General features: G+C 52.8%; 1 protein-coding gene across 1 annotated transcript in view; it reads right to left on the bottom strand.

Moving 5' to 3' along the window:
- Positions 1 to 715: 715 nt before the first annotated feature.
- The window catches only part of KY (kyphoscoliosis peptidase), a 47,735-nt gene continuing 21,736 nt past the window's right edge, over positions 716 to 26,714 (bottom strand). The window contains exons 6-11 of the mRNA XM_019437134.2: positions 25,002 to 25,084; positions 20,687 to 20,795; positions 19,056 to 19,173; positions 10,308 to 10,496; positions 8,880 to 9,070; positions 716 to 5,162 (exon numbers count right to left, since the gene is read on the bottom strand). Coding sequence (XP_019292679.1) covers positions 4,267 to 5,162; positions 8,880 to 9,070; positions 10,308 to 10,496; positions 19,056 to 19,173; positions 20,687 to 20,795; positions 25,002 to 25,084 — 1,586 coding nt within the window. The 3' untranslated portion in view covers positions 716 to 4,266. The remainder of the gene's footprint in view (positions 5,163 to 8,879; positions 9,071 to 10,307; positions 10,497 to 19,055; positions 19,174 to 20,686; positions 20,796 to 25,001; positions 25,085 to 26,714) is intronic.

Below are 26,714 nucleotides of genomic sequence, written 5' to 3'. Positions count from 1 at the left end.
TTTAAGAGTTCCTCCTCCTATTAATGTGGGAGACTTTCTTCTAACTTCCCCTTCATATGCTATTAAAGACATGGCCCTACCCGTCCGTGGGCCTTCTTCCTTGGGAGAAGTGTGCTGGGGCTCATGTTTGTGGATCTAGCAGGGAGGGACACGACGAGGCCAGGTTTGGGAACACAAGTTCTTTTTGTCCTTCACACTACAGCTACGAGGATGGTCTCCATGGTTACGGCAGCTTTTCAGAGGTCTACATTTTCATTTTCTCTATTTCCCTAAATGTCTAATTTATGAATAGTCTGTTTAGGTAACCTACTGGAAGTTTCTGTATGGATATGAAAATCAAGAAATATATATAGTGAAAACAACAAAACAAGCAGGCTGGTAGGCATTTTGGGTACTTTTTTTTCTCCTCCTGATAACAGAAATTAGGATTGACTTTAAAATTTTCAAGTTAAACAAGATTCAGTGAAAGAAACACTGCCTTCATGTTCTTCAAAGGCATGTGAGCCAGAGAGGGGCTGGAGCTAACCCAATTATGTTTTCTTTAACGTGAAATAGCTATTTGCCTGACATTGCATTTGCACCTCACCGATGGGACATTGATTTCCACCCCACCCCCCCCGCCCCCGCCCCCGCCTGGGCTCCCTTTGAACATGAAAGTGTTTTTTCCTATTTACCCCCTTGTGAGAGCAGTGATAAGAACAGATCGATAATTACATTGTTGGATAAAAATGAATATAAATTTTATTGAAAAACAACACCAGCAACAATGTGGGGAAAGCATACGCAACAGCCACTGGCCCCCACAACTCAACACACACGTTATGAAAAGTAATCACCTCTTAAGATTTCCAGCTACTTATTCCAAATGAAAAGAAATGATAGACCCCAGATAAACTGATGTGGGACACAGACGCACACCCCCTTTGAACACACTGCTAACAGCAAAGGATGCAGCAGCCTCGCTCACCTTGTGTTTGCTGCGGGCCACTTAGTGTATTTCAAGGATTCACTGGTTTAGAGAGAATTTAGTCCTTCCAGTTAGCATGGCATCTAAAACCCCGACCACTGGGAAAACTTTTCAAGTCCTTTGAGAAGAGGATTTCACAAACTTTCTTGGCAACTTGTCTCTCCTGCTTAAAAACAGGAAGTAGTTCTTTATGTCTAGCCTAAATCCTTCATGCTTCAGTTAATCTATTTATTTCCTTTTAGTCTCAGCAGGCTGTGAGGAGTTTGTCTTGGTGGGACAGTGTAGCATATGGGGAACTCACAATGATCATAATCAGATTGAAACGGGAGTCCAGCTGTGCTGCTGGCGTTTCTGAAACCAGCGAAAAGAAGGTAATTGCAGTTGTGGTTGTAGCCCATTTGCCTCCCACTGCCCGACCCTCCCCAGCCTTCTGGACCCTTCTGCCTGTGGCCTGAGGTCTGCCACCCTAGGACGTGCCAGCCAAAGCTCTGAGATTGATCAGTTTCAATCCTTCACTGGCAAAGTAATGAGTGCGGTGAAAGCTGTCCCTTCTAGTCCCATATCCAGGGTTTGCATTTCACGTTGTGATTTCCGGGCAAACCACTCCCCAATATTATATTCTGAGTCTTATCACCCTGCCAGGCAGTCCCCAAGCTCACCTCACAGCTTGTACGTAGCAAAGATGTGCTCCGTGTGCACACAAGGAAGCGGCGAGATTCCACGAGAAAGCACCCAGTGGATTTAACACAAACATCTCAGCAGCATATTTCAGATTCTGCGTAAAAACCCTGGTGATAGACTCAGCCTCACAGTTTTCCTCACCGGCAGCTCCACACATTGGGCACCAGGGAGCGCCCGTGTCATTCCACCAGGCGCTGGGACCCCACCGCCAGGAGACAAAGATGGGGATTTGAATAAAAGATTTCAAAATGCAACCCCGAATTCTACCCTGAGCAGCATGCGTATAAAAATTCATGAAGATTGGATTTCATTTCATGTATTTTTACTTCAGTGGAAAGAAATACAGGTGATTTTTTACTGTGCCTACAGCTGTCTTTACAAAGGTGGGGGGGCACGTGGTTGCTCTGCAGACACTTTGAGAGGCTGGGCCTTGTCTTGGTTCCTGGGGCAGCTCCTGTTTTGCTGGGTGGCATTCTCTGCATGCTCCAGAAGGTATTAATTATATTATTTTAAAAAAGATACATGCCGTTCTCATCAGGACTAGCCATGGCTCTGGGTCCAGTGAGTGACATGAATCACAGAAGGCACTTACTATTTTGACAAAACACAGCACATTTCTTTCAGCCCATAAAATCAAAGGTGTGAAAAGAGGCTGTTTTCAGGGTGTAAAAACTCCCCTTGTTTTCCTGTCTTAGTGCATAGCAGTTCCGCCTCTGGGGCCTTTGTGCATTTTCCAGGCATGAGTGATGCAGTGCCAAATGCCTGGGTGGCGGAGCCTGCCAGAGGACTGGACATAGGCCAGGGCAGAGCTCAGACCCTCGTGGTGTACTCCCTTCATTTCCAGGACCCCCAGCCTGGTAGGGGACGGGCTTCCCTGTAACGTGGCCGTGGGCCAGGTCCAAGCTGGGTGGCAGCGGGGATCTTCAGGGAGATGATGGCCTGAAGTGTTGGGATGGAGCTTTAGACAGGCCTGTGCAGGGGAGGCTGCTGCTGCTCACCCTGAGCTCTGAGATGGCAGGGGCAGGGGCCCCTTGGTCCTGCCCGTAACCCCAGCATCTAGCACAGTGCCTGGTGCATATTAAGTGCCCCGTGAACATTTGCTGAAGACACAAATGTGCGGATGAAGGCACAAGCATCGGGCTGGCCCTGGCTGTGGCTGAGCCTGAGGACATTTAGAATGGTGGGGGGTGGGGGCAGTGCTGGCCAGTGCCAGCTCTCAGGGTGGGGGTGCTGGGTTAGGCAGGGGCCACAGAGCTGAGAGGCCAGGAGGCAGGGAGCACCTGCAGGGCCTCCAGGAGCCAGGATGGTGTTGTAGTGACCACGCAAGGCCTCTCCATCCCTCCCTCTCGCGCTGCCCTTGCAGGAGCCAGCCTCTTGGTTGTTGCCATGGCAACACCGGCCTGAGGTGCTGCTGAGGGCTGGTGGGCAGCTGAGGCTCCCAGGGCTGAGCAAGCGTGGAAGGCAGGACCCCAGGGTCTCTCGTGTCAGAGAAAGGAAGGAAGGGAGCTGGAATATGGACGAGCACAGAAACTGCTCTCAGAGCAGGTGGAGGTCCCCCCACCCAACCCCAGCCAGGCTTTGCTGGTAGGGACCACTGGGGGCCGGCATAATCCTGTTTTTACATGAGTCTGCTTGGCACTACGGTATTTGCACTACTTCCTGCCTGGCCTCCCTGCCCAGGTCTTTGTTTAGGGTTACCAACAAGGCCCCCTCAAGGCTCTAGCAGCCTCTTGTGGCTTCTTATGAAAGCTGCAGGCCAGGGCCTGCGGTCAGGCTCTGAGAGGGCCTGGAAGGCCACCAACTAACTAGACTGAACTGACCCTTAGATTCCTCTGGGAGCACAGAGTAGGAGGTCTCTCACCCTTAGACTCAGGTGGCAGGGCTAATGTGGCATCTTTCACCCCTGGGCCCTCTACCCCCGACACCCAAGGGTGGGCACCGGGAGTCCCCTTGTAACTTTTCTGTTGCCACATCACAGGTATGCACAGGGATTGTGGAGCCTCCAGCCCATCGTGGGCCGGCCAGCTCCCTCTTCACACCTTCTTTTTTCTAAGGCTCTTGAGGAGCGAGAGGCAGCAGGAATGCTGAAGACGGTCAGGTCTGGGAAAAAAACAGCAGTGCAACCCTCCCGGGGGTCCAGGAATTGGTGAGAAACACTGATGCTGCCAGCAAGGGGCTCTGTGATTCAGAATAACTCAGCCTTGCAGATCAGGTCCCTCTTGGGCACAGAGGAGAACTCTCTCACCATCATGTGAAAAGCTTTCTGCCTGAGCCATGTCCCTGCTTTCCCACATCAGCCCTATAAAAACAACAACAGCATTAACACGAGAAGGGGGCATCTGGGCAGTGGTGTACAGTTTACAATACCTTGGATTTACATAGCACCTTTTTCTTCTAAAGGGCCTTTGCCTCAGTCCCCTCGGCCACCGCCACAACCGAGTGCAGCCATCAGAACAGAAGCGTCACAGCTCCCGCGGCAGAGCGGAGAGACTGGGGCAGAGGCCTAGAAGTGATTTCATGCAGACTCGGTGTCCAGGGCTCTCTGCACTTCCCGTTGGGCCCTCCCTGGGCAAGTGTGGCCTCGGCCCTCTGGGAGGGTGTGGCCGGGGTGCCGGCCCTCACTGGGCGTTCACTTTGTATTTCAGGATGTAGGAGTAGAAGTTGTGGTTGGCATTCTCCAGCACCATGACATAGACTTCCTGGCAGCCAGCCGTGTTGCAGCTGCCCTCCCAGTAGCCCTCCTGATTCAGGGTCAGGGGCCACGTGTCCTGCCCCTTCACCAGGGCTTTGGCGATGCCATGTAGCTTCAGTTTGAACGGGACGTTCCGGTTGGCAGGAAGCACGCCCGACAGAGGCTCCAGCAGCTCATTGTCCTGCCCCCAGTTGCCAAAGCTCTCGGGGAACATGGGCCAGTTCACCTTGGTGTTGGTGCAGCACAGGAGATAATTGAAGACGAAGACATAGTTGCCCGGCTCCAGCCTCTTCTTGACAAAGATCTTGAGGGCAAACTTGCCGGCCTGGGGCAACTGGACTTTGAGCTCTGCCCGCTTCTCCCGCTGCGTCTGGAAGATGTAGCGCCGCTGCGTCTCCTCGGTGATGGGGCCTTCGTCCCCGTGCAGGGAAGCCAGGACGCTGGTGCTCTCCTCCACGCCGAAGCTGACAGAGCAGCGCCCGTCGCTGGTGTGGATGATGGGGTCGGGGTGGGAGGGCTTCATGATGCCCATCTGCTCTGAGAACCAGCTGGGGCCCACGGGCTGGTGCAGCTCAGCTGGCAGCCGGACGCCGATGTCCACGTAGTTGCACTTGAGCGTGTACTCCAGCACCGAGCTGTAGATGTCAGACTTGCCTTTGGCAAAGATCTGCAGCTTGTGGGTGCCCACGGTTGGAGGGTATATGTCCAGCTTCATCCCGTTCTTCCTGAGGCTCAGCAGCCCATGCTCCTGCTTGCCATTGAGCATAAACATGAAGAGCGTGGGGGCGCAGCTCTCAACGGTGACGGTGGCCTTCCCGTTCACTGTGGAGAGAGAACCAGGGTCAGGTGGGATGGGCCCAGTATGTGCTGATTTGCTGGTAAATGTTTAGCAGCTGGCTCTCTGGGCGAGGGGTGGGGGTGGGGGAAGCCCTAATTTCTAGTGGCTGCCCACTTCCATGGTGTAAATACTTTCAGCACGATGGATTTTAAGCAATCGAAGTGATGTCACCGACCACGATGTGAGCCAGCTGCGGCACACCGCTGGAAGGGCTCCCCGCCGAGCTGCGGGTGGTTCTCTTAGAGTGAGCTGAAAGCTGAGGGTCTCCAAAGAAAATCTGCCCCGGCTGGATGTGCTTGCCCCACCCAGGTGATTCACATTAGATGAAAGTTGCATGGAGGCTTAGTCTGGTTCTTGGAGCAGGGGAGAGGGTCCATGACCAGTTGGAGAGCACCCTTTGTCTCCTTCCAGTCTCGAGTCTTGACTCACACCTCCCCCTCCTGGCATCTGTTCTTTACAGTGTCAGCAGCTCTCAGGTGAACGCAGGACCTTAAAACCTGGCTGGAATGGTTCACCACCCAAGGCTGCGCTCAAGGGGTGGGGCTGCCTCCTAGCTCCTGGAGCCCCCACCCAGGCCTCCCACAGGGAAGTGGCTCGGTGTGTCTCTGGAAAGGTCAAAGGTGAAGGGGAGGGCCTTTTGCATCCACCCACCTTCTGCCTCTCCCTGTGCCTTCCAGTTTTGTCTTCCTCTGTCCTCGTCACTTTTTCAGGGACAGGTGGCCAGTTCTCTGGCTTTATAGCCCGTGAGCATTCCCCTACGTGGTTCTCCCTGCCTCACGGGACCATGGGGAGGGGCGGTGGCTCCTTTCAGAGCCTCACCCACCTTCCTCCATGCGGAAACCTTTCCCTACCTTCCACTGCCAACCCATTCCCCCACTGCAGTTCCCCTCCACCCATGTAACTCTCTTCTGGCCCCTGACCCCACTCTCCAAAGACTTCAGTCACTTACTCCTAGAGTCTGGGCTGCTGGCATGCCCTCCTGGCAGTGCTCTTCTCCCCTTTCACCCACCATGCTCTCTAGCCTAGCCCTCTTCCCAGCCCGCTGACCACCGCCCCATCTTTGCTGCCATCCCTTTCCTTTCTGGTATATCAATTGTGGAGTGTTTTGTGCTTTGGTGCTATTTTCTTTGTCTACTTTCTTTCTCTTGGTTGAATCTCTACTCTCTCTTTGCTTCCTCTTCTAAGCCAATTCAGTGGGCAGAAGCTGTCTCAGCCTTCAACTGCTCACGGACCCAGTCTGTTCCATCTTGCATGAGAGTTGGCTGTGAGATCCTGTGGAATTCATGTCTGATGTGGAGTGCCAACCAGCACCTCCACATGGCTGCCCGAGGACCCCGAGGAAAATACCTGGTCACTCTTGGGCTCACTTGTGTGGGTCACCATCAAACTGGAGACCAGTGAGAGACCTGTCCCTCCTGCCTGGCCTGAGTCAGGACCCTCCTTTTGGGGACCACAGGGCATTCTCTCGCATCCTCCAGGGCACACCTCCTCACATCCAGTAGCCTTCACAGTCTTCTTCCCTCCACTGCTTTCCTCCAAACCAGGTAAGACCTTAGTATAATGTCTGACTGCAAAGAATGCAAAAAAAAAAAAAAAAAAAAAAAAAAGCCTTTTTCCAAGCCCTCAAGTGACGTTGAGCTCCCAGGAAGCCTGTCTTGTAGCTCCGCATCTCCTTCAGGAAACTTAGCACCAGTGCAATGAATTAGTTCTCTGCAATGTCTGTCTTCCCTGCAGGGGTGGGGCTGTGGGGAACTGCACTCCTGCCTCCTTTCCTGACTGTCCAGGGAAAGGACCAGGGTGCCTGGCCCAGCAGATTCTAGGCAAAGGTGAGCTGAATGGCTGGAAGACTTGAAATAAGGGCTGGTGACTTCAGGGACTCTGCAGGAGCCTGTGACCCACCCCTGCATCCCTTTTCCCTCCACCTCCCCTCATCCGTCTCAGTGGTATTCCACCCCCTACATCCTGTGTCCTCTTCCTTCCCTGCTTTTGCCCACCTGTTTCCCTCTTCTGCTTTCTTCCCGTCCCCACTCTTAACAAAACTAGCTCCAACAAAGAAAAATTCTTTAAATATGCATCATGAATATGGAATCAAATTTGAGATTACTGTATATTAAGAAACCCAGTGTTTACAGTTCTGTTTCTCTTGTAAAGGCAAGTTCTACTCCGCTATTAATTTGATGTTGCTGTAGCCTGGTCCATTCTTCCCTGTGGTTCCATGGGCCACAACAGACCGACCAGGCTCCCCATCGGATATAAGCACCGAAATGCATTCTCAAAGACAGCAACCTCATGCTGTTATTTTAACAGCAGGAGCCTCCAGGTATTTGTAGTTTTAAAAAAGTAGCCCAGAGCTCAGCAGACTGGTTACGGCAACCATTGTGAGGTGGAAGGGACAAATCAGTTGGAAGGAGTGTGGGGACACCTGTGCTCCCTGCACCCCGATCACTGTGCAGTGTGGGGTGGGGCTCACCCACAGACCCGCGCACAGACCTCTCTGTGCTAACAGCCAGTGTGAGCTCAGGCCTTCCCAGGCCCCATGCAGCAGAGATGGTGCTGACCAGCAGTCCTTTGCTAAAGTGTGTGGTGGGTGGGTGGCTGGGTGGGGGCAGGTGCATTGACAGGGTTGTGCTGGGCCCTGTAGTGTGTCCAGGTTATGTTCCCAGCCCCAGACCAGGCACGAGGGCCTTGAACACACATAAGACAAAGTCCTCTGGAGTCAGCCCTGTGAGGCTTGTGACCACAGTTCTGTGGCCTCCCCTCCCCTCAACATACAGGTGGCCCCTGTAAACCTCAGAGCGCACAAACACACCAGGCTGGGTGCCCGAGGCCGCTGTGGGGATCCGGGGAGCAAAGGTCAGTCCAGGTCAGCCATGGGACAGCTCAGCTGGGTGTCCTGCACTGCCTACTCCCAGGGAAGTTGGCTGGGAAAGGCTGGACTCTGCCTCCAGGAGGGAAGCAGAGCCAAGGGGCATTTGGGCTAGAGAGGGAAGGGCGCCGAGGAAGCCAGGCTGTTCCTCTGGAGCCAGCCCTAGCCTAGGGGTGCTGGAGGGCTTGCTGTGTCCTGCTAGTGCATGTCTGTCCCTGTGTACTGTGATGCCTGCTCTCTTCCAGCTCCTAAGACCCCGCTCAGCAGCCACTCCCCGTAACAAAACCTCCCCCAGTTCTCTGTCCTGGGAGACCCCCATTGCTCCCCCACTAGCCGGTTAGACCACTGATACACAGATCCCAGCTTGGCTGGGCCAACACGTCCTCTTTTCCAGGAGGTCGGAACAACAGAGCAGGCTAGTGAGCTTCTGTCGAGGACCTGAACTGGGAGGTGGGTACAGCCAGGCCTGAGGCAGTCCTTTCCCTGCTGTGGGCACTGGGAGAGACTCACCTAGCTACGGATCCTTCAGTCCTGACTTGCTGACAGGTTGGGATGTGAGTGTGGCCCTCAGGGGCTAGGGAAACCCAAGGACTTCCTACGCAAGGATGCGTAGGTGTGCTCAGGCATCTGTCCCTGCAAATGTGACCTATGGCTGCATCCTGCCCTGATACCCTGATGGCCTTGGCTGCCTTAGTAGCACCTGCACATACATACAGCTTACAGCAAGCTCACAGGCCCTGGCAGGGAAGTCCCCTGGGGGCCCGGATGCCTTGAGGTACAGAGCAGGCTGCTCTGTCCCTGCTGCTACCTCACTGGCCACCTGCTTTGGGCTTACCTGTTTTGATCACCGAAGTCTCTGGGTGGGCACTCAGCATCCCTTTGTTGTAGAATTCACTCTTGTGGTACATGTTGTTCTCAAACTGCTTCAGAGATTGAGGAGGTTTGAGCAGTTGCCAGTTCTTGTTGTCTGGGAAATGGTCCTCGATGAACAGTGCAGGATGGGTGAGGAAGTAGAATTCATTGTAGCTAGAGGTTGGGGGAGGGTGAAGCTGGTCAGTAGCCATGTGGGGTGATAGGCCTCAGCTCTGTGGAGAAGGAGGCGGGGGCTCGCAAGGGGATCTCTTGGGCCTTCTTTTGCCTAGTGCATCCACAGTAGGGGTCCTGCCAACAACCCAGTGGAAGGGCCACTATCTCCAGTCTTAACACGAGCACTGCAGATGGCCCCTCAGTGGCTGCTTCCAGAAATAGGAGCCATGGCAGGATCTGAGGCCCCTTTTAAGAGAAGGCCATAGTCCATTGGGGCTGTCTAGGTGGGGAATGGGCTCCTGCTAGTCTCAAAGCCAAACAGAGATTTGAGGGAGCAAAGGCATAACCAATGGATCAGGTGCAGCTAGTGGGGCAGAGGGCCGGCAGGCAGGGAAGGTCTTGGGTGGGCAGCCCTCCTCTGGTCCCTGGGGCCAATGAGACATGGCTCTCTAGAGGTTAGTGATAGGGATCAAGAGAAGAATTGGGAGGTTCATCTGAGATGGGGATGCTTCACTCTTAGCTTATATTTGGTCTGTGTGCAGAACTGTAGAGATTTAAACTGCAAAAATCAGAGACAGTGCTCTCATTTATGATCCAGGATGAATGTCACGGCCTTAGGTTAAAACCACAGTTGGTCAAAGCCTTGGAGAACAGACATGCTCCAGTGCCCTGCACCCTGCCCCACCGTGTCTCGCGGTGACTCTGTGCACCCACAGCACCCCTTCCTACAAGCCATAACCCCTTCCGCACAGATATGATGTGGCTGCATTCAGCCCAGAGAGGAGGAGGAGGAACCCTGGTGTCTGGTGGTAGCAGACACCAGGAAGAGAATTCTGGCATCCCAGTGAGAGCTGTAATACGGTCAATGGGCCAAAGGCCTCAATGGGCCAAAGGCCTGAAGGGAATCTACAGACTGCTAAAGAAGCTTCTCAGCCCCGCCTTTCGTCTCCCATATGGCCTGTGGGCAAATGCTGGGCTTTTAGAACTTGGGTGGAGGGTGCTACCGGGAGCCAGAGGAGGGATTTTTGCCGGTGGAGGGTGAGGTGACAGAAATGTCTGGACCCTTACTGTCGGCTTGGAGCTGGCTCATCTCAGAGCTGGAGGAAGGGCGGGAGTGGCCAGCAGCAAGCAGAGCCCACCTTCCCCACCCACCTGGCTTGTCTACCCGCTGCTTCAACCTGGCACCTCCCCCATGTCCACCAAGCAGACAGGCAACAGAACTGAGATTTATACTTACAGGAAGGTGAATTTGGAGGTGGCAGAGTCCACCAGGCCGCTGCCCCAGGTGCTGTCCAGCAGGTGCCATCTCCCCTCCAGGTACACAGCATTCCAGGCATGGTCAAACTCCCCGGAGAAGCTCTGTCCTGTCTGGTAGCCAAAGCCCTTGGAGTAGCCAGGCACGGTCATGCACTGCACTCCAGCGATCCTGAGGGTGGGACAGGGGGTCTGAGAGGTGGGCTCCTGCTGGCGCTGCCCCTCCCCCACAAGTCTGTCTGTCCACAGCCCCAGGCCTCAGACATATCTGCTGTCCGTCAGTTCCCTGCCCCGCCCCCTTCCTTTTCCCTGCCTTTCACAAGCCACATACAGATGGCCTGAGGGCTTTTATTTCCAGGGCTGGGGGATAGGGGGACACAGGGTCGGTGGGTCCTACCTGCACAGACTGGCTTTAGTCCCTACTACCTGCGCATCCCTAAAGACTCCTGAAACATCCTTCCCTGGACTGAACCTGCCTGGTGCTTCACCTGCAGCTCTTCCGGAGGATGGTGGGTGCAATGGTGAGGGTCACCCCAAGAACATGGAAACCCAGGAAATGACGATGTTCTTGAAGAACCAGAGCAGCTCTAAACAGGTGACTGAGGAGCTGGTCTAGGTGACCAGTATCAGGGAGGGGTGCTGGATGTGAGGGTACAGAAGAAAGTGGACACTGCCCTAGGACACCTGTGTGGGGACACCTGGGGCGGGGCAGCCAGTGTCTCCAGCCCTGACTGGGAGAGGACCGGCCCGTTGCTAAGATTACTCAGGGCTGACTGCCAGGGCCACTGCGGTGCATTAAGCTCATTTGATGACTGATTGCCCTGGCCACAGTTTCAGAGTCCCCTGTGGAAGTCCTTTGGGGGTGAAAATGTTGACCACTCACTCAACCTGAGCTTTCCACCCTCCCGAGAATGTGTTCCCCCAGAGCTCACAACCTAGGTGGCACCACTTTTTGTGGCCTGGACAGTGGGGGGATGGATGCTGGTCACCTGTGGGGACCACAGAAATCATGCAAGCTACAACCTGGGCATTTACAGCTGAAACCCTGAGGCACCACCCCAAGGCCAAAGCAAGAGCCCTGAGAGTCCCTCCATGACCAGCTGGACTTCCTCTTCAGTGGCCCTGCCCACTGCATGGCAGTTACCAGTATAGACCGCTACTCTGACCCCCGGGGACACCCTGTGCTAGCTCTCCTGGGGGCCTTTGTGTGAATTAGAGAAAGGTGCTCCTTCTTCATGACCCTTTTCCTTCACTTGTGGCAGGGTATAATAAACACACAGTGCATGCTATCCAGGACGTTCATGGTGGCCCCTCAAATGTAGCTCCTTTGAGTATCATGCAAGGTACCCGCTGAGTCTGCACTTCCCTCATATGAAGCAATTCTGTACTGTGGGTATGGATCAGGCCCAGTGGTCCCTGGTGGCCAGGGCCAGGGTCCTTCTGCGGACCAGGCCTGCAGGCTCAGGGGCCTTCCAAAAGAGGGCCACGCAGCCTCTCCAGGTAACCAGCAGGGGGAATGGTTCTGCATTCATCACAGGAACGGGAAATTTTCCCTCTAAAAATATATGTTTGATTAGCAATTCGAATATTGGGGGCACCTGCGTGGCTCAGCTGGTTAAGCGCGGAGTCTTGGTTTCGGCTCAGGTCATGATCTCGGGGTTTGTGAGTCTGAGCCCAGCATCAGGCTCTGTGCTGACAGTGGGGAGCCTGCTTGGGATTTTTTTCTCTCTCCCTCTCTCTCTCTGCCCCTGCCCTGCTCATGTTCTCTCTCTCTCTCTAAAAAAAAAAAAAACAACAAAAAACAAAAAACAACAACAACAAAAAAACCCCAAAAAACCCCACATCAGAATATTGGATGAAATATTATGTATCTAAATATTACTTGTCATTTGTTGAGAAAGTCTGTGAAGCCGACCTGGGGAGCCTGCGCGTTTCCACCTCCCACCCTGCCAAGGTGCTGCTTCGCCTGCACATGACAACCGCTGCTCCCATGTCTGCTTGAGCTTTCCTCCTCTGCAGCGGGTAGGCCTGCCCTTCTGCCTGCGTCCTCACAGAAGCGGGTCCAGGCCTCCCAGGCTGTCTAAGAAATGCCACACGAGCAGAGCAGCGAAGCCCTCTGGGAAGGGTTTCAGGAGCACTTGGGGAATGGGGGCAGGGAGCAAGAGGGACTGGATCCTGATGTCAGGTTTTCCTGCTGGTAAAAGCCAAAACCCACTCCTGGAGCAAAAGGGTGACCCTGGGGTAGGAGGCACAGGAGGCAGCTGCGGGTGGAGGAGGAGTGGAGGAGCCCCCAGGAGGAGAGAAAGTGCTTCTGGAGAGCCCCCTGCCTCCTTAGCTGAGGGGGAGAAGGGGGGGTGCCTCTCTGGGGTGGGGGGATCTGAACATGTTTAAGGTCTTAGAAAAAATGCGCAGCACAGAGGGGGTGGGGGGGAAACCAAGGCCAGAGTGTGGGATGGAGGTGCGCATTGGCGGGGGGAGGGGGTGCTTTCCTAGAGGGTGGTGTTCCATCTATTCAGAGAGAGTGCGAAACGTGAGGGAAGACACGCCCCAGACGATGTTAATTGATAAATGTCTATAAAACTCTGCCGTCAGCGCAAGGCCTGAGCGTGCGCGTGTGCACGTGTGGGTGCGTGTGCGTGCGTGTGTAGGGGGAGAAGCGGAGGAGGCGGCAGAGCGAGCCGCGGCTGTCTTTACCTGGTCTCCTAGTAATGCGATTAGGGGTGATTGTAATTTTCTATTTCAAACTTCTCTATATCTACTAAATTTTCAGTAATGATTATGTGTTACTTTTAGAATTGGAAAAAATCCATAAATACTACTTGAAATTACATTCTTCAGTGAGTTATTTTCCTTTCTTGCCCAGAAATGTCCGTGCGCGCTCACTTGCAGGAAGGAGCATGTGGAGGGATACGTGGAGCCCTGGGAATAGTCCTGCGGAGGGGTAAGTTGACTGAGGCGGGCTGTACACTCTGGACAAGCCACCCACTGGGGCCCCGTCTCGCCCCAGAGCCCCCTGCAGTCCAGGAGGGAAGCTGAGCACTGAACGTCCACACGGCCCCCAGGTGTTACAGCGCAACGGCCCAGGTGCCGCTGCGGGCAGTGTGGCCCACTGGAATTCAGCCTGAATGCCCTCCCGGGAGAAGCGTGTCCCAGGCAGTGGACCTGCGGGTACCCTCCCACTGAGGGGTGGAGATAGGATTTGAGAACCAAGTGGGGGAGGAGGAGTGGGCTCAGTCCCAAGCCTGCGAAGGGCGGAAGGAGGCAGAACTGGGTGGCAGGATGGGTGGGCTCTGGGCTGAGCCAGGGGATCAGGGCTCCGTCTCAGCTGTACAGTCGCCTCCAGTGTGACCTTGCCAGGCCCATCACGGGCAAAAAGAAAGGTTGGCATGAACTGATCTCTAGGGGCTAATTCTCCTGTGACAGGCTGAACAGAAACTGGGAAGGCCATGGGGAATGCCTGGGGCAGAACAAAGAGGAAAAAATAAACTCAGCTGTAGGCTTATGCCATGCTTGACTATGATAGGAGGATATTTTGTTACCTGGCAGCAATATGCAAGATGAATTGGACAAAGAAGTCATAAGGCATTACTGTTAATAATCCATAATTCTCATGCAAAATAGTGGAACTAGTCATTCCAGCTGCTGGGTGCTAGTCAGGATGACCCACGGCCATTTCATGTTACCAGAAGATCACTGGCTGTGTACACTATGTGAAAAGCACTGTACCAGGCACTAGGGAATAATATCATATCTCATAGCATGATAAATACTATAGCATAATAAAATATTGTAAAAGTAAAGTTCACTGGCTGCCCGAGATGCACTCATAGTTGTAAGGGGAGCAGATATGTGCACCATCACTAAAATGCCAGTGATGAACACAGCCCTTTTAGGGGACCAAAGGAAGAGGAATTCGCTAGAAAGATCTAGAAGAGCATTGAAGAAGGGACAGAAATGTTTCCACCTCCTACTGAGATCTGACCAGCCATCTTAGAGACCAAAATAGCATCCCACGACATCTACCTAATAACCTCAGGCTGCAGAATCTTGGGTTTTCCTTTTGACCGTTAAAAATTTTTTTTTTTAATGTTTATTTATTTCTGAGACAGAGACAGAGCATGAGTGGGGGAGGGGCAGAGAGAGAGGGAGACACAGAATCCGAAGCGGGCTCCAGGCTCTGAGCTGACAGCACAGAGCCCAACGCGGGGCTCAAACTCACAAACCGTGAGATCATGACCTGAGCCGAAGTCGGTCGCTCAACCGAGCCACCCAGGCGCCCCTTGACCGTTTTTAAAACACCAACACTAGTGGTATCAATTGAGGATGTGGTAGAACCAGCCTGTGACTGTTATTTTATACAGACATGGTCAGGGTCCTGCCATGAAAACCATAAATGCTGTGTTAGCCACACCACTGCCAGGCCCCCAGCAGGGTGGCCGCACTGTCTGGGGTGGGCAATGTGCCCTGTGGGCATCAGGCTCTGACCATAGCAGACTCCCCGAACTCTGATCACCTCTCTAGGGTGTGTGAATCATGTGGAAAATAAGAAAGGGAGGGAGGGAGGGATGTTGCCAAGGGAGAGGTAATGAAGCATACTTTCTTTTTTGTATCTTGATGAAAATATCATGATTTTTAATGTTAATTTTTTATTGGAAATGTAGTTTCACTAACCTTAAGCCTAATGGTCACTTCAAGTGGACAAGCATATGCGAATTAGAAGTTTTAGGCCCTTGTTGTCCCTGAAACATTGGTCCTCAAGAAAGTTAATATTGATGCAATCAAGGTAGTTTAGAATCTACCAAAAACAGTTTGTGATTTCTCTCCTGCAGCAGGACAATCATAACCATGGCTTATGTTTCACAGTTTATATAGTTGATTTCTTATAAATTCAACAGTGTCTCTATTTCTACAATACGGTCCCCTTTGCCTTTTCTGGCACCAGCCTTTATGGTGAGGTCAGTAACTATAACCATAGTAATAAGTCTCATGCTGAGACCCTGCGAAGGGCCTTGTGGGGTGTGATCTCAGGGGCCTCCTCTCTGACAGGTGAGGAGTCAGCAGAACAGAGAAGGAAGCTGACTTGCCTGGGGACACACAGCCAACTAGTGGCCAGAGCCGCACCAGGACTCAGTTGTCCTGCTGCACATAGTTCCGGAGGCTTTGTATTGTACTAGCCGTTTTGATTGCCAAGGTTTGTTTTAATTTATAAATGTATGGTTGGGGCACTGAGCAAAATTAAAGGATGGTTTGTTCTGGTGATGTCATCCATGTCTGCGAATGGTATCCTTTGGCGTATCTATAAGGCTGAGGGAATTCAGATGTCCCTTTCAGAGGCTTTTTATGACAAAGTCAGATCTGGGGATAACTTAACGTTATGCAGGGTATCTGCCTCTTCTAGGAGGCTAAGATGGTCCATCCCCAGCCTTTCAGGGCCTTTGGAACCAAGTGTTGTGCTGGGATCGTCTGGGACATTGTGTTGAGCAGAAGTGTGCCTCTGCTCTTGTTCTCAGGGAACAGCTGAAGGATGGATGCAAAACAGGCTGACATCTGATTGGTGACAATCAGTCTCCACAATATCAAAGCCTCAAATTGTAATAGGCTCCTTGCTTTACCAAAAGTCTCTAGAAAATCTGCTATAGCTGGTGGCGCTAGAGCCGTGATAACAAGGGGAGGGGCTGTACTGGAGGCTGACTTGGTGACAGGAATCTGGGGAATTGAGCTTGGCCCCTGCAAGGAAGTTAAGCAGAATTCATGAAGGCTGTGGGGAATTGAGGCAGAAGAAAGGACATTAATGCTGGATGATGGGAAATCAGAAAGAAACCAGACCAGCAGTTACAAGCGATAGCACTAACAAAAAAACCCCAAAAAACAACTCCCATCAGTTACTCAGGAAAGACGATGAGGAAGTGAAGGATGTTGCAAAAATATCTGAGTTCCCCACCAAATTACTTTATTAAATCAGTCTTTAATGAGGCTGTTGCAGGGAGGCAGAATGGACTGGCAGAAGTAATGATGGCTGCGTGGGTACTACTCTTGCTAAGAGGCCACCCTGACAACTGAGCCGGGATAAATCAGCAAGTGTGGATTACATGTCTTCTGTTATTAAGGACTCCGCTAATGAATTTACCAAACCTTCGGCAATTATTTGGAAGGTCGGGGAATTAGGAAAGTGATGCATGGCCGAGGTTACTGATCTTTAAAGCAAAAGTTAAAGGGATCCAGGGAACCGTGAGCTACGATTAAACGTCTGAGCAATGTGCAGAGTTTTCCACATGCTAACTGCCAGGCTGGAACTTAGCTTTAAATGCTGTAAAATGTTGGGATGTTTTAATGAGCAGCTGCAGGCCAGAATAGGGCCATTGTTAAGCATCCAGACCAGGCCAAAAAGCTGACAGGTTCACTCAAGGCAAGTGTCAATTTTCTGAGTCTATGTGTGTCTGTAAGAAAGTTCCACAGAGCAACAACACTCCCATACTCAAGAAAGACAGGCAAGGTTGAAAAAACAACCCGTATGTCAGGTGAGCAAACTCTAAAATGCGTGTTCTCATCTAGCCCTACAGAACTGCCAATAGGCAATACAGTCCCCACGTACAGATGAGAAAATTGAGGCTCTGAGAGGTTCAGTGCCTTTCCAAAAAACACAGAACTAACAAGTGGTAAATCAAGAACTGGAAATTAAGGACTGGTAAACTGAGGACTGCAAAAGTCTTTCTGGCTTTAAATCTGGCACCCTTTCTGTACCATGCTGGAAAGCTTGTGGTGGATAAAGAAGGATATACTATATGACTTAAAAGTCCTGAGTGCTTTCAAGTTGGCAAACTAAGATGAAAATTACACTCTGAAAGATGCCAGGCACAAATAGAGCTGAAAACAGTCTAAGGGCTATTCCATTATTTAAAAAGAGAATAAGGCCCATTTCATACAACTGCACTCGGAATATCTTGTCATTTCCTGTCATTGAGGACCTACGGTGTGAAGGATTCTGAGTGGGTGTTCATAGGGGAAGCAGAAATAGAGAGCAGCTAAAGACACATAAAAGATGTATTAGACCTATAAGACATATAAGAAAAGATGAGCACAGGGAACACATCTGTGCTAGAACAAAGTCTGGAAAGGAATGTGGCAATGTGAAGTGTTCTCTCTAAATGGTCAGAGTAACTGAATTTTCTTCTTTTTTCTTTGCATTTTAAAAGTCATCTATCATTAACAAGTATTTTTTTTTTAATTTGGAAAAATTACTAAATAGAAGCATAAGGCAAGACGGGAGCTTGTGTATAAGGTGTGCTAATGACATCAAGGGAGGGAAAAGGAGGGGGCCATCCTGGAAGGAGCATGAGAGACGGGAGCAGAGCGAGCTTGAGGACACAGAAGTGCAGGCAGTGTCACAGGTGCAGGGCTGGAAGGGTGCCGGAGGTCAGATTTTAGAGGACTTTACAGGACAGCATGAGTCGGTAGTCCTGTTCGGAAAGTCAGGGCCTAGGGAGTCTGGGCAGAGGGTCAGTGAGGGTCCCGGTTCCTGGAGGGGCCCGCTGGCATGTTAGGGTGTCCGGGTCTGGAGTGGGGGCAAAAATGTGAGGGGTGGGAAGGACCGGTCCGGTGGACTGGATGGGCTGCAGAGGGGTTGCATCCTCTGCACCGGGACCTGCCCTGGCTGCCTCTGGGACTGTGGTCTCAGGGGCAGGGCTTGGAGGTGGGGGGAGTGAAGAGTGGGGAACAGGCAGGAGGCCTGGAGCCACACGGGGGCAGGCACATGTCTATGCCTGGTGGTGATGTTGCAGGGTGGGAACCCGACAGCTGGATGCTAGGCCGGGAATGGGCTGTGTGTGCAGCGAGGACAGAATACAAATGCCCACCTGTGGACTCTTAAGTGTCTGTTGCTGCGCTTGGTTTGATGATGAATTGCCACCTGAGTCCTGGTGGGCTGATATCTGGGTGCCCGAGGGGCCCCTCTCCGCAGAGGCCTGTGGAGACGGTGGGCAGAGCCTGTCCATCTCCCTGGGGAGGAGGCCAGGGCTGACTGATTGTGTCCTGTGGAACACCGCAGACCTTGGAGACTGGGCACAGGAGGCTGTGGGGTCGGCGGGGCTCCCCCAGCCTGGAGCCTGTCTCGAGGTCACCTAGAAGCAGCAACGGTATCTCCAAACACAAGTGGTTTCCTTACCAGCTACTCGCCTGCTGTCACCCACCTGGGCAGCGTGACCAGGTGCGTGTTCCCAGAGCAATGAAAGTGGAGCCCAAAGGCTCCAGGAGAAAAGCTGCTTCCTAGTTATTCAGCTTCTCCAACTGACAGATCTTTTCAGGTAGGAGCTCTTTTGTTTTCCCCAAGAGAGGGCCCCTGTGCCAGCCCTGAGGACAGCTTTCACAGTCCCCTTGGCGTCAGCAGCCATTGTCCTCCTGTTCCCGGACCTGCCATTCTTCTAACCTTCAGCTGAACAGAGATCGGAGAAGGTGGGAAAAGGGCCTTTTATAACCAAATTATCTCAGTGCATTCATCTGCCATTATGTTAATGCATCGTGAAGCCCGGCAGATGGTACAAAGTCAATTATGCTGGTGTTAAAAAGGGAGAAATTGACCTTTTCAGGACTCACTTGGATTCCAGAGCAGAGTTTGCAAACTCAGGTTTCAGGCCTGGCATGTGGGTGAAGGTGCTTGGTGCTTCGGAAGGGGAGAAGGGATGGGTCAGGGTGGTCAGCCCAGGGCTCCCTGCCTTTTGCTGGACCCCTCTCGTACCTGCACATCTTCTCAAAGAGTCCAGCGTAGCCGTCACAGTTGGTCTTCTGGGTCCGCAGGATGTCGGTGGGCTTGAAGGCCTGGCGGTCCTTCTCCTGGGCAGCCTCAATGTCGTACTCTGGAGGGCAGAGGAGGCTGTGAGAAACAGGTCCTGGGAGGCAACCAAGGTTGGTGCAGAGGAGAAGGGGGTGGGGAGTCCATGGCTTGCGGCCCCACCCTCACCCTCGGCTGTGCTTTTGGCACCATTTGGGTGGGCCTCTCTCAGGTCGGGGAGAAACTGCTGTGGGCTGAAGGGAACCCAAGTCCAGCCAGGGCCAACTCTCAGAAACATCACTGTGGCGAGAAATGTGCAGTGGTGAGAGGAAGAACAAGGCATTGGCAGAAGAGGCTGCTGACTGGTTCCTTCGGCCTCCAAGGAGAGGCTGGGAGGGAAGGAGACCAAGATAGCACTAGAGGTGGGGGCTCTGCCCTCCCTTCCCACCCCCACCATGCAGGTCTGCAAGCAGTTTATCCCTGTTGCAGCCACCCCCCCCCCCCCAGGGCCTCACACTGACCCACAGGGGGCACTCCGAGCTACTGCCAAACAGCTTGTCATTCACTAACAGCCTAAGGCCAGCGGTGAGGCCCTGAGGCAGGAATCATTGTGGCCACTAAGGGCACAAAGGGAACATATGTAAGGGTGGCAGGCAGTAAATGAAGTCCTACCTAATGTTCTGTTTCTGATTCTGCCCTCTCAAGACCCAGGCTGAACTGAGCTGCTGGGCTTGGGGTGGGAGGAAATGGCCTCTCAGGCCCTATGGTCAAGATATCCTACCTGTGTAAAGTGAGTTCATGCTGTAAGCTGTATCCCTCACTGCTGCTCTGGGAGGACAAAGGAAAGGCCCAATGGCAGCAGATCAGGAGAGCCCCGCTTGTTATGTCACAAGGAAAACACTGGAAGTCCACCCCACCACCTGGCTCTTCCATCGACTGCAAGGGGCTGCATCCAGCATCCCCCTAGCAACCACCTGTGAGGCTTGGCTTGAGCTGGTCAGACCCCCACGGCTGTCCTGTGCAGAGCTGGGGACAGCTGCACAGGCCCAGGTGCCCTGAGCTTGCCTGGAGGTGGGGTGAGGACTGGTGGCTGAGGTCACCTGTGTGAGATCAGTGAGCAGGGGGAGGAGAGCCTACTTTTCCTGGCACTGGTACTTGAAGAAACCTTTGGTGTGGCAATAACTTCTCCAACAGCTATGAATCTGCCCCATCCTTCTTGGAGATGACCTTCTGTCCTGGGTTCTCAGGTCTGTGGAGCAGGTGTACCGGGAAGCCAGGACTGAGGGAATACTGCCGCTGAGTGAAGGGGCCTTAGCTCTGGTCACGGGCTGTGGGCAGATGACCACGTGGGACACCCCTCCCCCCCCCCACTAAACAACGCTTCATGGAGACCGTTAGCACATGTTGAGTTTTACCCTCCTTCATTAGTCTTTGGTGGTTCAACCTAGCCATCTGGGAACCCTTCTCCTCCACCGTCCATCTCTTTCCCTACACACTGCTGGTCAAGGGAATCCCAGAGAGGTTCCCTTGCAAACAGGGTCCTTCAGGAAGTGGTGTCAAAGGAGTCCTAGAGCCAGTGGCACCACAGGTGGGCCTACCTATGTGGTGGCAGATCCAGATCCAGATCACGCGGACCCTCTCCAGGTCACTGTGGGCCTCCTGGAGTAGGTCGCTCACCAGCTCGTCCAGGCCACTCTTGACTGTCACCTGGGGAGTGGGAGGGGCATGCTATGTCATATGTCAGACCCTGGATGAGGGCTGTGAGAGCCCAGTGCCCTGACACCTTCAGCTGGTGTTGCTTTTCTTCCAGGCAGAGGAGGAGGAAAGGGCCGGAAGCACAAAGGCTAGGCTGAGGGCAACCCTTGGTAGGGGGCTGGACATATCAGGTAGGGCTGACCAGCTGAGTCACTGGCCCTACAGCTACATATCTTTTCACTGCAGACCCTGAGGCCAGCCAGGTGGGCAGACATCTGGGCAGCTGTAGCAGCCCCTACTCATGATCTATACCACCCAAAGCAATCTGCAGACTTAACACAATCCCTATAAAATTCCAAAGGTCTTTTTTGCAGAAATGGAAAAGCCCATCCTCAAATTCATATGGAATTGCAAGGGACCCAGAATAGTCAAAACAATTTTGAAAAAAAAAAAAAAAAACAAAGTTGGAGGACTCATATTCCTGGATTTCAAAATTTACTACAAAACTACAGTAATCAAAATAGTGTGATACTGACATAAGGATCATATAGGCCAATGGCATAGAATTGAGAGTCTAGAAATTAATTCATACACCTATGGCTAACTGACTTTTCTGACAAGGATGCCAAGTCCATTCAGTGGGGAAAGAATAGTCTCCTTAACAAATGGTGCTTGACAACTGGATATCCACATGCAAAAGGATGAAGTTGGCTCCCTACTTCATACCGTATATAAAAATTAACTCAAAAAAGATCAATGACTTAAAAGAAATTAAATGATAAAACTCTTAGAAGTAAACACAGGAGACGGGCGCCTGGGTGGTTCAGTCGGTTGAGCATCCGACTTTGGCTCGGGTCATGATCTCATGGTTTGTGAGTTCGAGCCCCATGTCAGGCCCTGTGCTGACAGCTCAGAGCCTGGAGCCTGCTTTGGATTCTGTGCCTCCCTCTCTCTCTGCCCCTCCCTTGCACATGCTCTGTTTCTCTCTGTCTCAAAAATAAATAAAACATTAAAAAAAATTAAAAAAAGTAAACACAGGAGTAAATCATCATGACTTTGGATTTGGCAACAGATTCTTAGGTATGATACCAAAGACACAAGGTAAAAAAGAAAAAATAGATTAATTGGGTTTCATAACAATAAAAATCTTGTGGGCATCAAAGGACATTATTAAGACAGTGAAAAGACAACTGACAGAATGGGAGGAAGTATTCGCAAATCATGTATCTGATAAGGGTGTAGAATCCAGAATATGTAAGAGAACTTCCACAACTCGACAACAAAAAGACAACCTAATTTTAAAATGGGTAGACTGGAATACACACTTCTCCAAAGGTACGTAAACAGCCGATGAAAAGCTGCTCCACATCATTAGCCACCAGGGCAATGCAGATCACAACCACAGGACACCACAGCCACTAGGATGGCTGTTGTCATCAAAAAGATCTCCGAGATGTGGAGAAATCAGAATCCTTGTGCATGGCTCATGGGAATGTACAACAGTGCAGCTGCTGTGGAGGACGGTTTGGGGGGGTTCCTCAATAAGCTAAACAGAATTAATCATACGATCCAGTAATTCTACTCCGAGGTATACACCCCAAAGAACTGGAGACAGATACTCAAACAGATACTTGTTCAAACTCCGTTCATGACCGCATTATTCACAACAGACAAAAGGTAGAAACAATCCAAGTGTCCATCACAGATGAATGGGTAAACAAATGTGGCATATATCTGTACCATGAAATATTATTCATCCATCAAAAGCAGTGAAGTTCTGACACCTGCTACAGTGTGGACAGGCCTTGAAAACAGGACATGTACGTATGATTCCACTTAAATGGAATCGAGAGTGCAAAAGTTCATAGAGACAGTAAGTGCTTTAGAAGTTACGAGGGAGAATGGGGAGGGATTACTTCATGGGTACAGAGTTTTTGTTTGGGTGACTCGGGAACAGATGGTGGTGATAGTTGTACAATACTGTGAATGCAATCAATGCTGCTGAGTTGTACACTTAAAAATGATTAAAAGGGCAAATTTTATTATATTACCACAATTGAAAAAAAAAAAAAAAGAACAAACTAGGTCAAGGTTTAGAGTTGTGGGAAAGGCAGCCCTGACTATGTACAGTCTTTATAGAGAAGCTGGGGCAACCCAGTGCTTAATTCTACAATAGCTGCCCACACCTCTGCCAGCCCCCATCTTAAGCTCTCTGAGCGCCTGGATCCTTTTCGCCACTCGCATCCGAACCCCAGGATCCACTGTCTGACGACAAGGAGACCTCTGGATCCCTCTTCTGCCTCCCACCTGCCCAGCTGCTGCCCGCCTCCTTTTGTTCGATGTCCAGCTCCAACTCCACAGTCCTGGTCTCTGTTGCTCTCCCTGGGCCAAGGACAGCACTGGACACATTGCAGGGCCTGCACACGAGCCTGGCTGATTCCTGACTTAAAACCCTGTGGCTTCTGGTCCTTTGGTCTCCTCTACCTGGGCCCGGCTGGCTCTGGACACTCACTGCTCTGTGGCTGAGTCTCTGGCCTCAGCTGCGCTCCTGGCACTGCTCTCCAAGCAAGACCAGCAGCCTGTCCCATCCCTCCAGGTGGCCATTACCACACAGCCCACCCTCCTCAGACTCTGGCACTGCACCCCCTTCTCTCCTCAGAGACAGCCTAGCCTCAGACTCGACAAGGCCCAGGCAGGACTTCTGCATAATGAGCCCTCCCCCTGCTCAGCCATGCCTCCTGTCTTTGCAGGGCTTGCTCTTCCTCAGGCAGTGCCCCTGCTCACCTGTGTCCTCACCTTCTCCCTTCCAGTCCTGGCTGCCCTATCCCCTCCTGTCTGTACCCCTCCCTATATCTCTTTCTCAGGACTGCCTACACCTAGCCTTCCCCTCTTTGCCAGGCTCCTGTGGGGTCTTCACCACCCCAAACCTCCGCTTTGCTCCTTGGCCTGCCAACGGAGCCTGCCAGAACATTGATCTTTCTTGATCTTGCCTCGGCCTCAGGTGGCTCCGGGCCCTTTGGACCTCCTGCCCTGTCCTCCCCAAGATGACAGCCTGTGGCTTCAGCTCTTAGCTAAATCTGATGGTTCCTGAATCAGTGTTTCTGGCCCAGACCTCTCCAGGCTGGATACAGCTCCACGCTTGGACACCCAGCCACCTCCACTGGCTGTCCCACAGATACTGGAGCCCACTGCCCCTAAACGATCTCATCATCCCCTGAGACTGCTTCTTGTAGTGAGGAGCTGGCTGTCCCATTCTCCCTCCGTCACCCAGTCTGCAGCCTGTGAGCCCCCTGCCTTCTCCCTCCCTCACACACATCCACTGCCTTGCACACACTGGGATAGAGTCCTCCCTCTGTCCCCAGCTCAGTGTTGACCTTTCTGCTCCTCTCTGTTCTCAGTGTTCCCACTTAATCCAGGTCACGCCTGCTCCTGCTGGGACAGCTGATGGCTCCCCACTGATGGCCCTGCCTCTAACCTGACTCTGGATCCATGCCCCTATCCATCTACTCATTGGTTAGCAAACAAGGTTCCTGAGTACCTGCTATGTGCCAGCCACAGGGGGGTCTTTTTAGGCTGTAGATGATCTCCCTGCTTACTGGCCTATGATGGCTTACTTCTGACATCAGCAATGGGTCCAGCTCCTTGGCCATTCCAATCAGGCAGCACCTGGCTCCCAGGACTCTAGTTGTCTCTAGTGCTTCTGCTTTTGTAGCTGCCCCTCCCCAACCCCACCCCAGAAGAGCCTAGACCCAGACGTGTGAGAGCTTGGCAGCCTGTGTGCTCCAGGGGTGAGCAAGGCTGTGGTTGCAGTGGGTGCTGGCCAGCTGCACCCATGGCCCTCCCTCATCCTCTTGCCACCTTTCTTCATGGGGCCGGGTGTGGCCTGGCTCAGCAGCAGCAATGCCCAAATGGGCAATGGCAGGCGGTCAGCATAGGGCCGGCCAGAGGGGCCTGGCAATGGGGTGCCTGCGGGGTGTGCGGCCTGGGGTGGGAGCATCAGGACAGTGGGTGGCATTGGGGGGAATAGAATGGTCTTCCATCCTGAGCAGGGGCCTGGTGACTTGGCCTTCTTCTCTCCATCCATGTGATGTGAGAAGGCACTCTGGGCCATCTATCCAAGGGACTCTGGATGCATTTAGGAGGGGCCTGAGCAGAGACTTCATTACTCTGACTCGGGAGACTCCGACCCACCTTATGCAGAGAGGCTTGCTCTCTTACCTGTGAGGCATACGTGTCCAGTTTCTCAAACTCCTGCAGGTCCAGGGGCATGGATTTCAGGCTGGACCGATCCCAGGGGTAAACTGGAAACATAGGGAAGCTCAGTTAGCCACTGAGGCCTGCTGGTGAGTGCTGCTCGGCCCAGGCCTCTCTGTCGTTTTGAAGTGCTGTGATTGCCTGACCTTCAGCATGATTCCCAGAACCTGGAAAACTGCTCCCAAGAGCTATATCTCCTAGAGGAGTTCCTTGGTCAAATTGGTTTGTGAACTATGGCAACTTCTCTAGTTCGTCTGGAGAGTCACGGGGAACATGAGCCTATTTGCAGACCCTGGGAAGTCAGCAGTAAAGAGACTGGTTTCACCTCAATTAACTCAGCAGTGCCCAGGCAGATTAATGATGGAGTCCCCTTCTCCCCACCTTTTAGTTTTCTGCAGATTTCTGCTAACTTTTCCAGGAATGAGTGCTCTGTGGGAAGTGTCCAGGCAATGCGGCCAGCCCCTGACAGGCTCAAGAAAGGAGGGTCTGTACTCTAGTTATGATGCCCAGAGTGAAGGGCACTCTGGGTATGGGAGGAGGGTGTGCCGGAGCCAGGCTCTGTAGGCTTCTGTAGGGTGAGGCGTGTTTGGCACCCAGACAGGCTTCCTCCCTTGCCCACAGTCAGCCATAGACTGGAGCACCCCAAGAAAGCCAAGTGTGTTGTAGCAACAGGTGCCCCAGGTATTGCAGGGAGGGGGGGCTCTGAGGGAGGCTGGGCCCCAGAATCACTCCTTTGTGCCAGCCTTTCTTATAGGAAGCCGGGCACACCAGTCGTCAGACTAGCCACGGATGGGCAGCAAATCCCTGTCTCAGCCCAAAAGAGAGCCTGGCCTACGGCAAGGTCCTCCCATTATTCAAGGCTGACCAAGTCAGGCAAGCTGGGTGGGAGGCCAGGGGTTAGGTGAGGAGGGTGGGGCCAAAGGGGCACTGATCCCCTAACTCAGTGATAACCCCACTCTCCTGTGGGGGTGCTGGTGGGGCCCCAGGGCACGGCAGCCAGCCTGGGAAGAGCAGAGTGACATGGGGAAGCAGCCGATGGGGGCTGCATGAAGCCTAGGTTCTAGTGGGGGCCTGACCTTCACAACTTCCACTGTGCTAGGGGTTGCTGGACTCAGCTGCCAGGCATGAGGTGCACATCTATGGGGCAGCTGGGAGAGTGAACGAGACGGTGGATCACGCTGTAAGGTCAGTGCCGCTTTGCTCCCTGGGAGGGTGTAGGGTGGGGGTCCTCTGTGGGCAAATACAAGGGTAGAGGTGTGAAGCGTCTGTGCCCGGTGTGGGGGCTGCAGCTGCGTTTGCCCAGACATCCCTCGAGGTCTGTGAGAGACCCAGGCCTTGGTGCTACAGACCCAAGAGATGTGGCGAGAGAGTGAGAGTAGGGAGGGGGCGGCCCACCAGCTCCGGCCCGAGCTCCTGCGAGATCCTCTCTGGGCCAGCATTGGCTGAGACACAGTGGCAGCTGGTTAGGGAGCTGACCAATTTCCAGCCACAGAGGAGATCCCAGCCTCTAGTCAGCGGTCAGGCGCAGGCCATGTGGGTCCATCCTCATTTCCCCACCACTCCAACATCCCTTCCTTTTGAGAACGAGGCCTTCTTTCTTTGCAGCCCAACTGGGTCTGGCACATTCCCCAAGGCCACTTTGTTCTGCTTTCTTGCTTCCTGAGGACACTCTGCAGC

The sequence above is a fragment of the Panthera pardus genome, unplaced genomic scaffold, assembly GCF_024362965.1.
Source record: "Panthera pardus isolate Hobbes unplaced genomic scaffold, ASM2436296v1 HiC_scaffold_16, whole genome shotgun sequence".
Lineage (NCBI taxonomy): Eukaryota > Metazoa > Chordata > Mammalia > Carnivora > Felidae > Panthera > Panthera pardus.
The sequence above is the reverse complement of the archived record's forward strand: the minus strand, read 5'-3'. Positions and strand labels throughout refer to the sequence as shown.